We start from the raw sequence: 12,753 nt of genomic DNA on the forward strand, positions 1-12,753 counted from the left end.
CACCAGTTTTGGAAGTAAGAGTGTGTAGTGTCTTGCCTGGCATGAGCAAGATGTTTCACTTAAATCTCATGTTTCAGGTGGTCTGATCCAGCAGCAGCTTCAGCCTGTACACACAGCCTACCTTTTGAGGTGGTTTTCTGTTTGTAAGGGCAAAACATAGTAGGAGTTTTAAAGCAAGACTGATGTGCAGGGTAATGACAGCAAATTTGAAAACCAGTGAATACATTAATTGCATAATTCATAAAAACCTAGAAATATTTTTTAAAAACAATGCAGATTCAACTAATGTGAATTTATTTATACAAAAATGATACATATCCACAGGAATATTTACAACAACTTTAAACTGTTTTAATTTACAAAATAAAGTTTCTATTCTTTCATTTAGACAGTACAATTTAGGGCTGCACCAAACAGAAACCTGTTTGAATGGCAAATACAGGTGACAACAGTTATGGCAAACATGCATTGAATGTGTCTTTCCAAACATCTCTTTATGTTACAATGTAATGTACACACAAAAAAATTAGTAAAATGTGTTCCATAGCTGCTCGGCCATCCATTTAAATCCTCTGGGCACAAAAAATAATTTAAAGAGAATTCAGGATCCTAGAATGTTTCATTTATCCAAGAATAAAGATGCTAGAGCTAATACTCAATGCTAAGGTTTGTCTCATACTCTTCTAACCAATCTTATATTAATTATTAACTATAGATTCTTATAAGAGGTACCCAGGTGTTTAAAAACTTCTGGTCTTGTTTTTAGTGTTTAGTCAAATAAAAAAGTGAATGCTTTACTTTTGATGGTAATGAATCAAAATGGGAGGCGAGCTGGAGAAATAAAGTTTGAAAAGCAACCATGTGAAAATGTCATGAAAATGCCTATGTTGTGTATGACACAAAACACTAGTGCTACAGAGAGAGGAAAAGAAATATTCAAACATGTTTACAAAGACAATTTATTTCACACAGAAGTAGACGGCAACATGTGTCCTATTGCTTCAAGGGCTCCATTCCCATCTATTTCTGTCACAGAAAGATTTTTTGACTGATCAGCTGCTTCTGGAAGAAGTCCTATGATTTTTACAGAACACGTGAAACTATTTTATCATCCTGCACCAAATCCTTGAGAGGTAGTTTGACGCCACACATGAGGCAGAACTTGGGCACCTCATTCAAGATGTTTTGACTTGTATTGCTCTGTTTACAGCAGGGAGATCAATATAAAACCATACACTGAAATTAAATTAGCTTTCTCCTAGCCAAATTTCTGATTCAGTTGCTGGCTCATGGCTTTCCATCTTAGTTGGTGTTCAGTCCCTATAAAAATATTAAGCTCTTCCCTTTAGTAACATCATATCTGTGTTACATCGGTATCAGTTTTGTTTTGGATATAGTAAAAACTGTGTCAGAAATCCCACTGCAGAGACATGCTAATAGCTTATGTGGCTTCAGTCAGCAGCTGGTTTTGAAAATTAGATAAAAGCCCTTTATATATAAACAAGAGGAAAATATTCATTTATCACATTTATTTTAAAATAAGAGAATAAAGGCTTTGATCAGACTCCCACTGAATTTCAAACACTATCTGGTCAAATCTCTAGTGTTCATGAGGGAAGCCAAATCTACAGCCTTAAGTCCCTGACTCAGAAAGGTGCTCTACTGAAATGTTTGAAGTCAATGAAATTACTTGTATACTTAGTATTAAGCACTAATGCTTCCATGCCCACTAATATCTTAACAGAAGCTCTGGAAAACCAAGCTTCTTCAGAGCTATGGTAATATATTAGACCTGATCCTGAGGTATTTGAGGGAATATGAGAATTTTGGTTCGCATTTTCATTCTTGGCCTTTCTGCGATGATTACTAACTTACCATCTATTCTCTTCCCTTTGTGAGGCCATAGAATAGTTATTCAAACGGATTCAAACAATTACTTGTGAATTGCTCTGAATTCTGTTACCACAACTGGCTTGATTCAGAGGACTACAGAGAAGTGTTTCATACAGTAAAATTAACTGGCTACATATACATCACATTTGAGATAAAAATGGCTTCCTTTCATGTCTTTTTCATAGTTGTAGTTCCATTTATGCTATTACAGTGTTACATTTTTTTCAGAAGTTAAACAGAACAAATGCACCAGAATCATCAGTATTTCCTAATGAGGTATACTGACAGTTATCTTAAAGAAAAAAAAAAAAAGAAACCCAAACATCTAAAACTTGATTGTGTTTTAAAGCATCAAACAGAACAAATGATGGTGTAAACAAAAGGTATTTCAAAGAATGGTATATATTTAAATGCCATCTGCACTAGAAAGGCTAGGTTTTCTTGGTATGGCAATTCCAGTTTAAACACAGTATTCAAATATACAATAGTTTAAAATTTTGGCAGAGGAAGGTGTGCATATTTGTTTAAAGTTCTTTGAACAACAGCTTATACAGTGTTTTTCATACTGTGTCCAAAACTCATTTGACACAAAGTTTTGAAACAAATATCTTGTGTTTTCCCTCTATATAAAAAATTTATTTCTTACTCTGTTTTAAAATACTACTGGAAACGAAAGAAAATATATCCTGCAATTGTTTGAAAATAACTCATTTAGTCTCTTTCGCTTCTGTAGTACTGTAAAAGCTCTAGTGCCCTAACTCCCTTATTGAAAAATCCATTTAAAAATTTTTCCATTTTCTCTCTTTTAATAATCAAAATACACTTCACAATTGTTTCTGTGACACAGAATTTGTTGTACTGTTTTAAAGTACTGGTATGCAAGATTTCAACTGCCATTCAAAGAAAGGAGCAGCAACATTATACAACTTTCCATCAAGGAGTCTACATAGCCAATGAAGATCCAAAACCTTTGAAATTCCTATTCTGAACTGTTCTTGCTGAATTGTAAAGTGAGCATCAGCAACTCAAGACCTATACATAAATCATGAGGAACTGTACAACTGCAACAGATTTGTTTTGTGTTTTGGTTTTTGCTTTTTTGTTTTTTAAAAAGCACAAACTTTGGGAGTATGTTGACCAGCCACCTGCCATCCTGAAGACATGGGCACTTGGGACTTCATGACAGATGTCACAAGTAATTCTGACTATTAAAGTAAACATTGGAATTTAATAAATAACATTTCATATCAACACAGAAATACACAATTCTTAAAAAAATATTACCTTACACTACAAAATGCAACAACTCCTAATCCTGACAAATATACAATTTTGTATAGGTTGAGGTGGCAGGATTCCATTTCTTTGAACAGCTGCTTTATTCTGTTTCACCACCATCCTTGGACATTTTCCTTTAAACTTGCAGACACGATGCTGACACTGCTATAATATGGTGCCTTCTTGAAAAGCTTCTATCCACCTATTAGACAATTAAACACTGTTAGGAAGTTGCTGAGAAAAGTATAAATCATACTGCTGTGACTAGCTACAGATTGGCCCAAGAACTAACATCATACTCTCATTCCCAGTTGGTTTGTTAGTGCAAATGCCAGGAATCTAGCCAATGATTCCAAACATACAAAGCTCTCTAGATCCATTAGATATCAGTACAATGCCAGATTATAGAAACTTTTTTCCATAGCTCTTCCATACTTAAGTGACTTTCCAGCATCTGAAAGGGCTACAAGAAAGCTGGGGACGGACTTTTTACAAGGGCATATAGTGATAGGACACGGGGAATGGTTTCAAACTGGAAGAGGATAGATTTAGGGTAGACATTAGGAAGAAATTCTTCACTCTGAGGGTGGTGAGACACTGGCACAGGTTGCCCAGGGAAGCTGTGGATACCCTCTCCCTGGAAGTGCTCAAAGCCAGGTTGGACGGGAGCAACCTGGTCTAGTGCAAGGTGTCCCTGCCAATGGCAGTGGGGTTGGAACTAGATGATCTAGTGAATGTTCTGACCTGAAACATCTTCTGGTATTTCTGAAGCACTCCAATGCCACATTGACAAATACAGTAAAAAATGAAATAGTTCTGTCTTCCAAGTGAAGGCTGAACTGTTTGCATTTAAAATTAAGGGGCCTACATACTGATATTTTTTTTCCCCGAGTGAAAATCTTGCAAGAACTGAATGAGACGAAGACTGTAAAATTATCTTTATTGTGGAAATTTAAACCTGTCTGAGCATTCACTAGCCACAAATGCTGGCTCCTTCTTGCCCTGACTGTTTAATTGATTTGGTAACTGTGTGTATGTTCTTTGAATTCAAGCTTTTGGTATGAACATATTCAAGCATGTCTAAGTGTTTGAACATGAAACACAAACTTCTATCCCTTACATTTTAGAGCTCACTTTATCTTCCACTGACATTTATTAATTAAAATAACTAAAATGGAATATAAATAGAACAAAATTCATACAAAGCTTAAGCCTGGAGCATAGTACCAGACTGAAAAATTTCAAAGCTTATAAAAAAGTGAACATCTGTTAAAATGTGATATTGTACTTACACAAATACATCAGGTATTTCTTTAGCCCTAACAGGAAAATATATTGTCCAGCATGAAACAGGCCAACAGCAATTCTTTGTTTTTTCTTTTAATGCTATTAAAGCAGCATTTATTCTGGAATGGAAGTTCTGCACAAATCTCCTAAGGATATTAAATACTCGGAGAAAACTTGCAATTCGGGGTACTTAATGTTATTCTTAGCCTCAGTAAAATAAGAGTATGTCCAATTTCTAGTTTTCCTACTGATGACATAAGCCATTGTCTGAATAGGAAAACAAAGCTATTGAATGCCCTGGATTTTTAAAGTTTTTTGTATGTAGTACAAATGAGGACACTGGAAACAAGACTCATCATCCTGGCTCAAACCAGGACACAAGGAAACATTTGTGTGCATCTGCCAGACAAAATACCCCTGAAATCAAACAAAGACTTCTAGATTTTATGTGTAGAGAAGTGTCATTAAGCACGTTCTCAGCTGTTCCAAATTTTCAGTTGTCCTGGGTATTTCCTTGTTATTAGAATATCCCTATTTGCACAAAACTATACCTGCAGCCATTTGAATGTTTACGTATTAACAATGGACTAGTTAGTGCATGAAGTGTATTTTATTAATGCAAAATTCCTTTGGGTAAAATGCTGTGAAAGCAGTCAGATAAACTAGGCACAGACACAAGATAACTCGTTCTGGTTCAATGCAGATTTCTAGTTTACTCCACAATTCACATAGCAAATGTTTTCTATTGACTAATGACCAAGCTTCTAGGCTATTTTATATAAAACACACAAGGCAGAAATTGATAAATATGACTCCAAACTCTGCTACATCCTGGTCCTAATGAAACCAGGACCTTGTGTTTCAGTAATTTGATTTTTTTATTTACATATTGTATAATATGCATCTTTTGTACACGTTCTTAATCTGTGAATATTAACATCCATGACTTCTGAAACATTTTCTAGAAAAAAGTAACAGATTTAATTAAAATTGTTTCTTACTTTTGAGCTGAATGGGGATCATCTGCTTTGAATATGTAAAATAAAGTGTTTTTGTGCAGTAAATGGAACACTCTTGACTCTGAATTTTCATCTTTTACTTCACTGACTGTGAATCCCAGTAAAGGCTGGCTCTCTAATGCTGCAACATCCTATTTTACAGAGGAAAAAAAGCAGACAAGACAAAATAAGAGCTTGTAAGACACACTAAGGAATGCATTTAGACTTAATTCATGCACCATACCACTGCAACAGATTATACAACAAACAAGTTCATGCACAAAATGCTGCTTTTCATAGCCTCCATGCATGAATCAGGGAAGAGGAAATAACAAAACCTCATAGATTTCAACATTCTTCCTTTGATTTCCCTGATAACCTCTACCTTGTCTTTCACTGCATAGTCTAATTTTTCTGCCTGGTAAGGACTTCTTGTATGAAATGATCAACAACCACTTGGCAGCAGACTAAAGGTCTATCTGGCCCAATGGTCTCTCCAATAACCCAAGAAGTTTCCAGGTCTCAGGATTGATGTGGGATGCTATTACCTGCACTGACTATGCTAGAAAGAGGAGCTATGGGTGCAACCTATGTTCTCAAGCTCTCTCAAATGCTTCTGAAGGCTCAGTTTATTTCATTTTCTGTTGCTGAAAATTAACAGGGTGGGGAATAAAGTTGCCGAGTGTTCACAAGGTGCTGTCTAGGAAAGGGACAAGCTGGCCAAAAGGCAACCTTTTTCCTTCCTCATTCATCAGAATTGCTTCCTTTTTTCACACTCTTATCTTTAACTAATAAATACAACACACAGCATTTTGTCAAAGGGAAAAAAGTCTTTTCATCCTCTGCAATTTCTAAAATAGTGTTTTGTAACAACTAGGCTGGGTCCTATCATGCTTCTGGATAGAAAATATAAACAAAGAATGCACATAAACACTGACAAATCAGGTGAAGAGTTTGGTACTTGCCACTACATAGAAGTAAGTCTCCTGTGCAAGCAAAATTCTTTTATATTGGAAAGCAATCAAGACACCAACATGTTTCACTATCTTAGGTCTTTGTAACACTAATAAGTGGTCTTTCTTACCACTAATCTTCATATTGCTTAGAACAAATCTAAGTAGCTTAAAGTGGAGTTTCCTGGCTAAGAGCACACTGGACCAGACATCATAAACTTCCCCTAAGACTCTCCAAACAATGTCTCCTGCAACGGCTCATCAAGGTGAATAATAAAGACAGATATTCCTTAGTTTGAAGAAAATAGGAGAGGGTTAATTTTGTGATTGCCAGCTGCAAACTGAAGCTACTCTAGAAGGCTGATATCTCTGAGGAAGACAAGCAAAAGAAAATAAGATGACTGTCACAGACTAACGCGCCTTTCTTTACATTTGCTGAAGTCTCCTCTGCAACTGCCAGAAGAGACAAAATGTTCTATAATATTTTTCAAATGTTTGCAAAAGGAGTTGTTTTGTACCTAATTTTGCCAGTGCCTATTGCCAATGCTGTGGTGGAAATAACATTACAGCTTCTGGACATAATTCAGAAATGCTAAAATAAAGGTTGGCACTACAGCAGGAAAAACCCAGGAACAAATCTCAGCACAAACCATGAAATAACTAGAGTGTGGGTGAAGAACAGTAATTCTCTACATGGCCAGAATATGCTCGGTCTTACATTTTGAAAGAAAGAGAGGAACAGCAATACTTTTAAACAGATGCTTTGGTTATTTTGCTCTTGGAAGCTGTTAGCAAACTGTAATGTGTAATACAAAACAGCAAACCCCAAGATCTTCAAGTGCTATGATACATCCATATATTGCAAAACATTATAAGATGCAATAAAATCATATCCTCAGTGCACACTGGGATGTAGTGCGAAGCTTATATATATTGGTTAGAGATTATTCCACACAGCAATAGGACCACAAATTCTAAATAAAAACGCAGATGCCATTAGACCAGATGCATTTCTAATTTTCTACTGCAGCATTGTATATTAACTCCAGGTTGCAGAAGATAGTTTGAGATGTCAAGAGATTTAGTTTGCTCATTTTTGAAGAATTGAAAATACCTTATGGAACTGCAGAACAAAACACTTCAAGATGCTTTTATAATGTTGGCTTTGCCACTAGTCCAGTGCGATGCATCTAAAGAGCCCCCCATACAGCCAACTGACTCAGAACATACCTACAACTGCGCAATGGAGTGCAGTGCAGAGATACTCACAAGCTAGGTCTGGAATCAGAAACAGCAGAGCTCTATCAGTGTATTATGGTACCAAGCTCACTGGGCCTTTTCGAAACACTACATCACAATCAGATCCATTACTGTAAGGTGATCTAATCTCACAGGTTGTTTCTAGATTATAAAAATTAACTACTTGATTACAAATATGGTATTGTCATCGGATATTTGATTTCTAATACATAGGATCTTACCTCACTGGCAGCATATGTGTATAGCACCTTATTTTTTATAACAAACCATAGGTGTTTCCATGGCTTCTTACTGCCCTTAGATCTATGTAGGTAGCCACTCATTGTAGAGTCTTCTGTATTTGCTGAAACCTGAAGTGAAAAAAACAAAACACCCCAACACCCAAGAGTTATGCATCTATCCAGGTTTTTACAGTACAGCTTTTTAAAAACAAATCTCCTGAAACCTGTCCTGTCAAATACTGAAATTCTTACCTAATCTCAAGTTAATGTTGCTAATTAACTGAGATGGCTAAAAGAAAAATAATTTTGTCTGTCACCATTTATCTGCTCTGTAAGAGAGGCTTCTGCATTCACTATGAGTTGGAACTTAAACTGGATGCAACAGGATAACGGAGAGCTGAAATACTGAAGACCACATACAGCTGAAGAACATACACTCTAATATAAACAGAAAAATTACTTCCTCCCATTCCCAAGACCTCCGGTGTATGTAGGCAGAGTTTAGTTCTATATTTCCTAATCATAAGCCAAGAGCTGAGTTGGAGCAGGAATCTTTTCATTGAGTATTGGTGCAGAGGTAAATCACAGTTCCTTGAAACACAGAAAAGCAAGAAAGAAATTACAGTTCTGACTATCTCTCTGAATCACAGTTTCACAGGTATTTATGCAGTTTATATACTGCACACAGGTCCCTGCCTATTTCAAACTGAAGTCCAAACTACTGTTCCAGACAAATTTCCACTTTTGATCCTAGAGAAGTTGGCTAAAATATAGAATTTTTTTTTCATTGTTAACAGTGATGATATAATACCAGCAAGACATTACTTCTGACCAATAAATCACTTACTTCTTTGAGGGCTGCAGGAATTTTTTTCTGCTTTCTTCCAGAGGGAATACTATGTAATACTGTAGACAAGGCACTTGATGGAGATTTATGGTTGACTGGGGATCCGCTCTTAGGAGTGCACTGGTTATCTAAAATGAATAGGATGAATATATTGCTTTCATGCCACAGATGACTAAACACAGGCCTCATGGGGCTTCTTTTCTAAAAAGCAGCTGAATTTTTTATTCTAATTACAGTATGTCCTGGTTTGAGCCAGGATAAAGCCAATTTTTCTTTTTACTGATTTTTTTTTTTCCTTCAGCAAGCTTTCTTGTAACTAGCAACAGTGTGTTCTGCTAGGCTGGTAAGACAGTGGAATGTTTTTCTAACTACTGAGGCTTCAAGGCCGCACCTGCACTCTGCTGGCTCAGACACTATGGGGAGATCTGTGACCCCCCCGTAGGAGGCTGAGTTAGACAGACAGCAAAATTGGCCAAAGATATTCCATTCCATATATCTACGTAAGCTCAGAGGAAGGTCAGAGATCACAGAAGACAACTTCCTTCCTTCTTCTTCTCCCTTCTTTTCCGTCCATGGCCGGCGTCCAGGGAGGACTCTGCTCATCCATCACCGTCGATCCTCAGGCTTGATCTCTTGTGACCCCCATAACTCTCTGCTCTATTCCAGCAGCAGCTCCGGGATTCCTCGGGACTCTTCCCAGTTCAGGGAAGTGCTGTGGGAGTTGCTGGGGTGGGGGGAGGCAAGAGGATTTTGCCCATACCTGAATATATCTGTATATAATTGTATATATTTTCTTGTATGATTCATTAGTGTTTTAATTAAAACTGTGTAGTTTAGTTTTCAATCCAGCCAAGTCTCTCTCTTTTTCTCTCTCTCCTTCCCTACCTGGGTTGGGGGACGGGGGGATCGAGAGCATTGTTGTCGGACCCGAGTCAAATGGTGACACAGTACTACAGATTAACACCTAGTCACACTGAATTCAGTGTTGAATTACATTGTCAGTACCATCACTGCCAGGAGTTAGAATCTTCCCCAGTCACAATCAAGAAAAAAAAATCTGCAAAACATTTACAACTAATCTGACTGGTCTAGTTTGCTTTCGAGGTCTGTTTTTTTGATGTTGAACTATCTTTGCAAATAAACAAAAAGAGGGTGAAAATTCAACTCTTAAAAACCACACCAAGTTTATAGCCATGTCCTCTGCAGTCCAGTCTGTGCTTTACCTCTGTTCCCCAACTCTCTTTCTTCAGTTTTCTGTATCTGGTATCTTCTCAGCTTTTGTCAGTACATATGCTGCAGGGCTCCTCTTCAGCATCATGCCATCACACATGCACTTCTGGAAATTCCCATCTCCAGAGAGTGTGCTGCTCTTTTTCTCTACTGTTGCAGGCAGTTCCTTCATCTCTCTTGGAAAACTTCTGCAACACTTCACTCCTTTAAAACCTCATTTTCTAGCAATATCCACCACTATTTTACACCCCAACATGGAAAAAGTAGCTTCATTAAATACACTTCTAGAGTTGTCCGTGAACATAGTGAGGCTATGAAATAATAAGCAGCAGAGTAACTGGATTGCCAGCTTTACTGTACCTGCTCTCCAGCTGTTTTCACTGCTAAAAGCACTTGCAATTGCCTGCAGCACAGCAGCCTCTAGTGCCCAACGCAGCGACATGCAAGAGGTCCAGGCAACCCATCCTGTCATCAAAGGCACCCAAGCACAACTTCAAGTGCTGTCGATGCTGCTTTTCCCATCCCCATGACAGATGTCACCTCCAGCATGCTGGAAGCTATAGCTTGATTTTTAAACCGGGGCGTCACAGACTTCCTGATACCCTAGAGAGCTTGTGTTGAACTGGAGCCTCTGCCAGAGGGAAGGGCAGCAAACTGTTTCAGTCCTTGCTTATGGCTCATTTGCTTATGTTATACTAGGGTCTTTGTTCAGAATTCATAGCAAGTCTTGAGAGATGGGACTGGATTCCTACCTCACTGGGAAGTGTTTCTACTGATTTTTACATTCGTTTCAGCATAATGGTATGGAAGCATCTTCAAAGAGACACATTTGAGTTCTCTCAGGATGAGAAGAAAACTGACCCTGGACCTCCTCTCCAAGCAAATGTTACAACCATCAGGCTATCTAACCCTTGTTTGCCAGCAGGCATCAGTAGTACCAGGTTCTCTGAAAGCTCTTCAATGAAATTGGCTCTAGCTGTGGTGCTTTACACAGAAAAATTCATGTTGCCAGTGTGCAGTAGGCAACAGTTAGAAGTTTGCCATCAAAACTGAAGTGCAGATGTTTTTGAACTTCTAGAATTCCAGATGAGCCAAGGCTTGGGGCAGCTTCAGTAAGATTAAGGTCTGTGTCTTTATAGAGCCCTAGAACTTCAGGTATCTCAGCAGCTTAGCTGGCAAAAATCACATTTACAGGCATACAAGTCACTGACAGTAACAGCACATGAGTCCACTGGGAGGTCACAATAAAATGCAAAGACTTGGATGTACACTTATACCCCATGATTAACGAAAAGCAATGTAACACTAGTTACCTCAAAAAAGAAAGAAGCATAAGCTACATGTCATTACCATAGGGCAAATGCATGCATATTTCTGGAAGAAAGAGCCAATGTGTTGCAAATTCAGAAACCTGTTTGGTCTTTTACAACCTCAGATGCCTGGTAACTTTTCAGGCACTAGCAGAATTAGCAGTAACTCAGCAGTAAAGCCGAGGCACAGACATTCCAGCTTTGTAACTGTTACAAAAATAACACCTTTTGTGAAGGTTCTCTTTACCTTGTTTCTGTAGTTCCCTGAAGCAATGATCACATACTCTTGCTGGCTGGTTTTTCATGTAGTCTAAACCATGTTTATTTGATGAGCAAGCTTGACAGACAATCTGGAAACAGATACAAGCATTTTTGTACACCTGTAAATCATCAAATGCTCAGAGATGTTCACTTCAGCACAGTTAAGACCATAACAGATCCTGAAATAAACCATTTTCAGCCTAAAATAGTGCCTAAGATCTTTGCTTTTCCCTGTGTCCTTATATCCAACATGCTGCTCTCTCCTCCTCTAAATTTTAAAATTCTAAATGTTAAAAATATCATGGAATTACAGAAGTCAATGAGCCAACGTTAACAATCCATGAAAAGTAGAATAAGCCTACTGTGTTACTGAACTGTGTAAATCATAAGCTTTTAAAGAAATAACTAAAAAGTCATAGCTCTCTTGACAATCTGCACAACATAGATGTCTCAACTGCATTGAATTCTGTGCTTTCACTTGATTGAAACAAGAAAAAGAAAGGTTTATTAAATATACCTTTCCTAAGTACTAAGTACATAGTACATAAGTATAGCTTGGTACCAACTTAAAAACAATTATTTATGTTATGAAAATAGTGAGGAAGATATTTTTCGCACTTCAGCTAACATTCTTCTTTTGTACTATAAAACAGCAGAAGACAACCATAAATAGTACTCCAAAATGCAAAAGAAGAAATAAGCATATCCTGGTTTGAGCCAGGATGAAGACAATTTTCCTTTTACTGTTTTTTTTGGCTTTTTTTTACTTCAGTGAGCTTTCTTTTAACTAGCACCAGTCTGTTCCAACTAAGACTGATAAGAGAGGAATGTTTTTCTAACTGCTGGGTCTTCAAGGTCACATCTTTACTCTGCCGGCTCAGACACTATGGGGAGATCTATGACCCCCCCATAGGAGGCTGAGTTAGACAGACAGCAAAACTGGCCAGAGATATTCCATTCCTATCTCTACATAAGCTCAGAGATCACAGAAGACAACTTCCTTCCTTCTTCTTCTTCCCTTCTCTTGCATCCATGGCCGGTGTCTGGGGAGGACTCCGTCCTTTCATCACCATCAACCCCCAGGCTCCAGCTCTCCTGACCCTCATCACTCTGCTCTTTCTCCAGCAGCAGCTCGGGGATTTCTCGGGACTGTTCCCAGCTCAGGGGATGCTGTGGGAGTTGCTGGGGGTGGGGGGAGGCGAGAGGGGCTTTGTA

The 12,753-nt window shown here is 37.9% G+C and overlaps 1 protein-coding gene across 1 annotated transcript in view; it reads right to left on the bottom strand.

Annotated features, from left to right (window-relative positions):
* Positions 1-3,336: 3,336 nt before the first annotated feature.
* FGD6 (FYVE, RhoGEF and PH domain containing 6) overlaps positions 3,337-12,753 on the bottom strand; it is a 77,483-nt gene continuing 68,066 nt past the window's right edge. Inside the window, 5 exon segments of the mRNA XM_010008067.1 lie at positions 3,337-3,373; positions 5,460-5,608; positions 7,891-8,019; positions 8,738-8,865; positions 11,525-11,627. Of these exon segments, the coding sequence (XP_010006369.1) occupies positions 3,337-3,373; positions 5,460-5,608; positions 7,891-8,019; positions 8,738-8,865; positions 11,525-11,627 (546 nt within the window).

The sequence above is a fragment of the Chaetura pelagica genome, unplaced genomic scaffold, assembly GCF_000747805.2.
Source record: "Chaetura pelagica isolate M959 unplaced genomic scaffold, ChaPel_1.0 scaffold50, whole genome shotgun sequence".
Lineage (NCBI taxonomy): Eukaryota > Metazoa > Chordata > Aves > Apodiformes > Apodidae > Chaetura > Chaetura pelagica.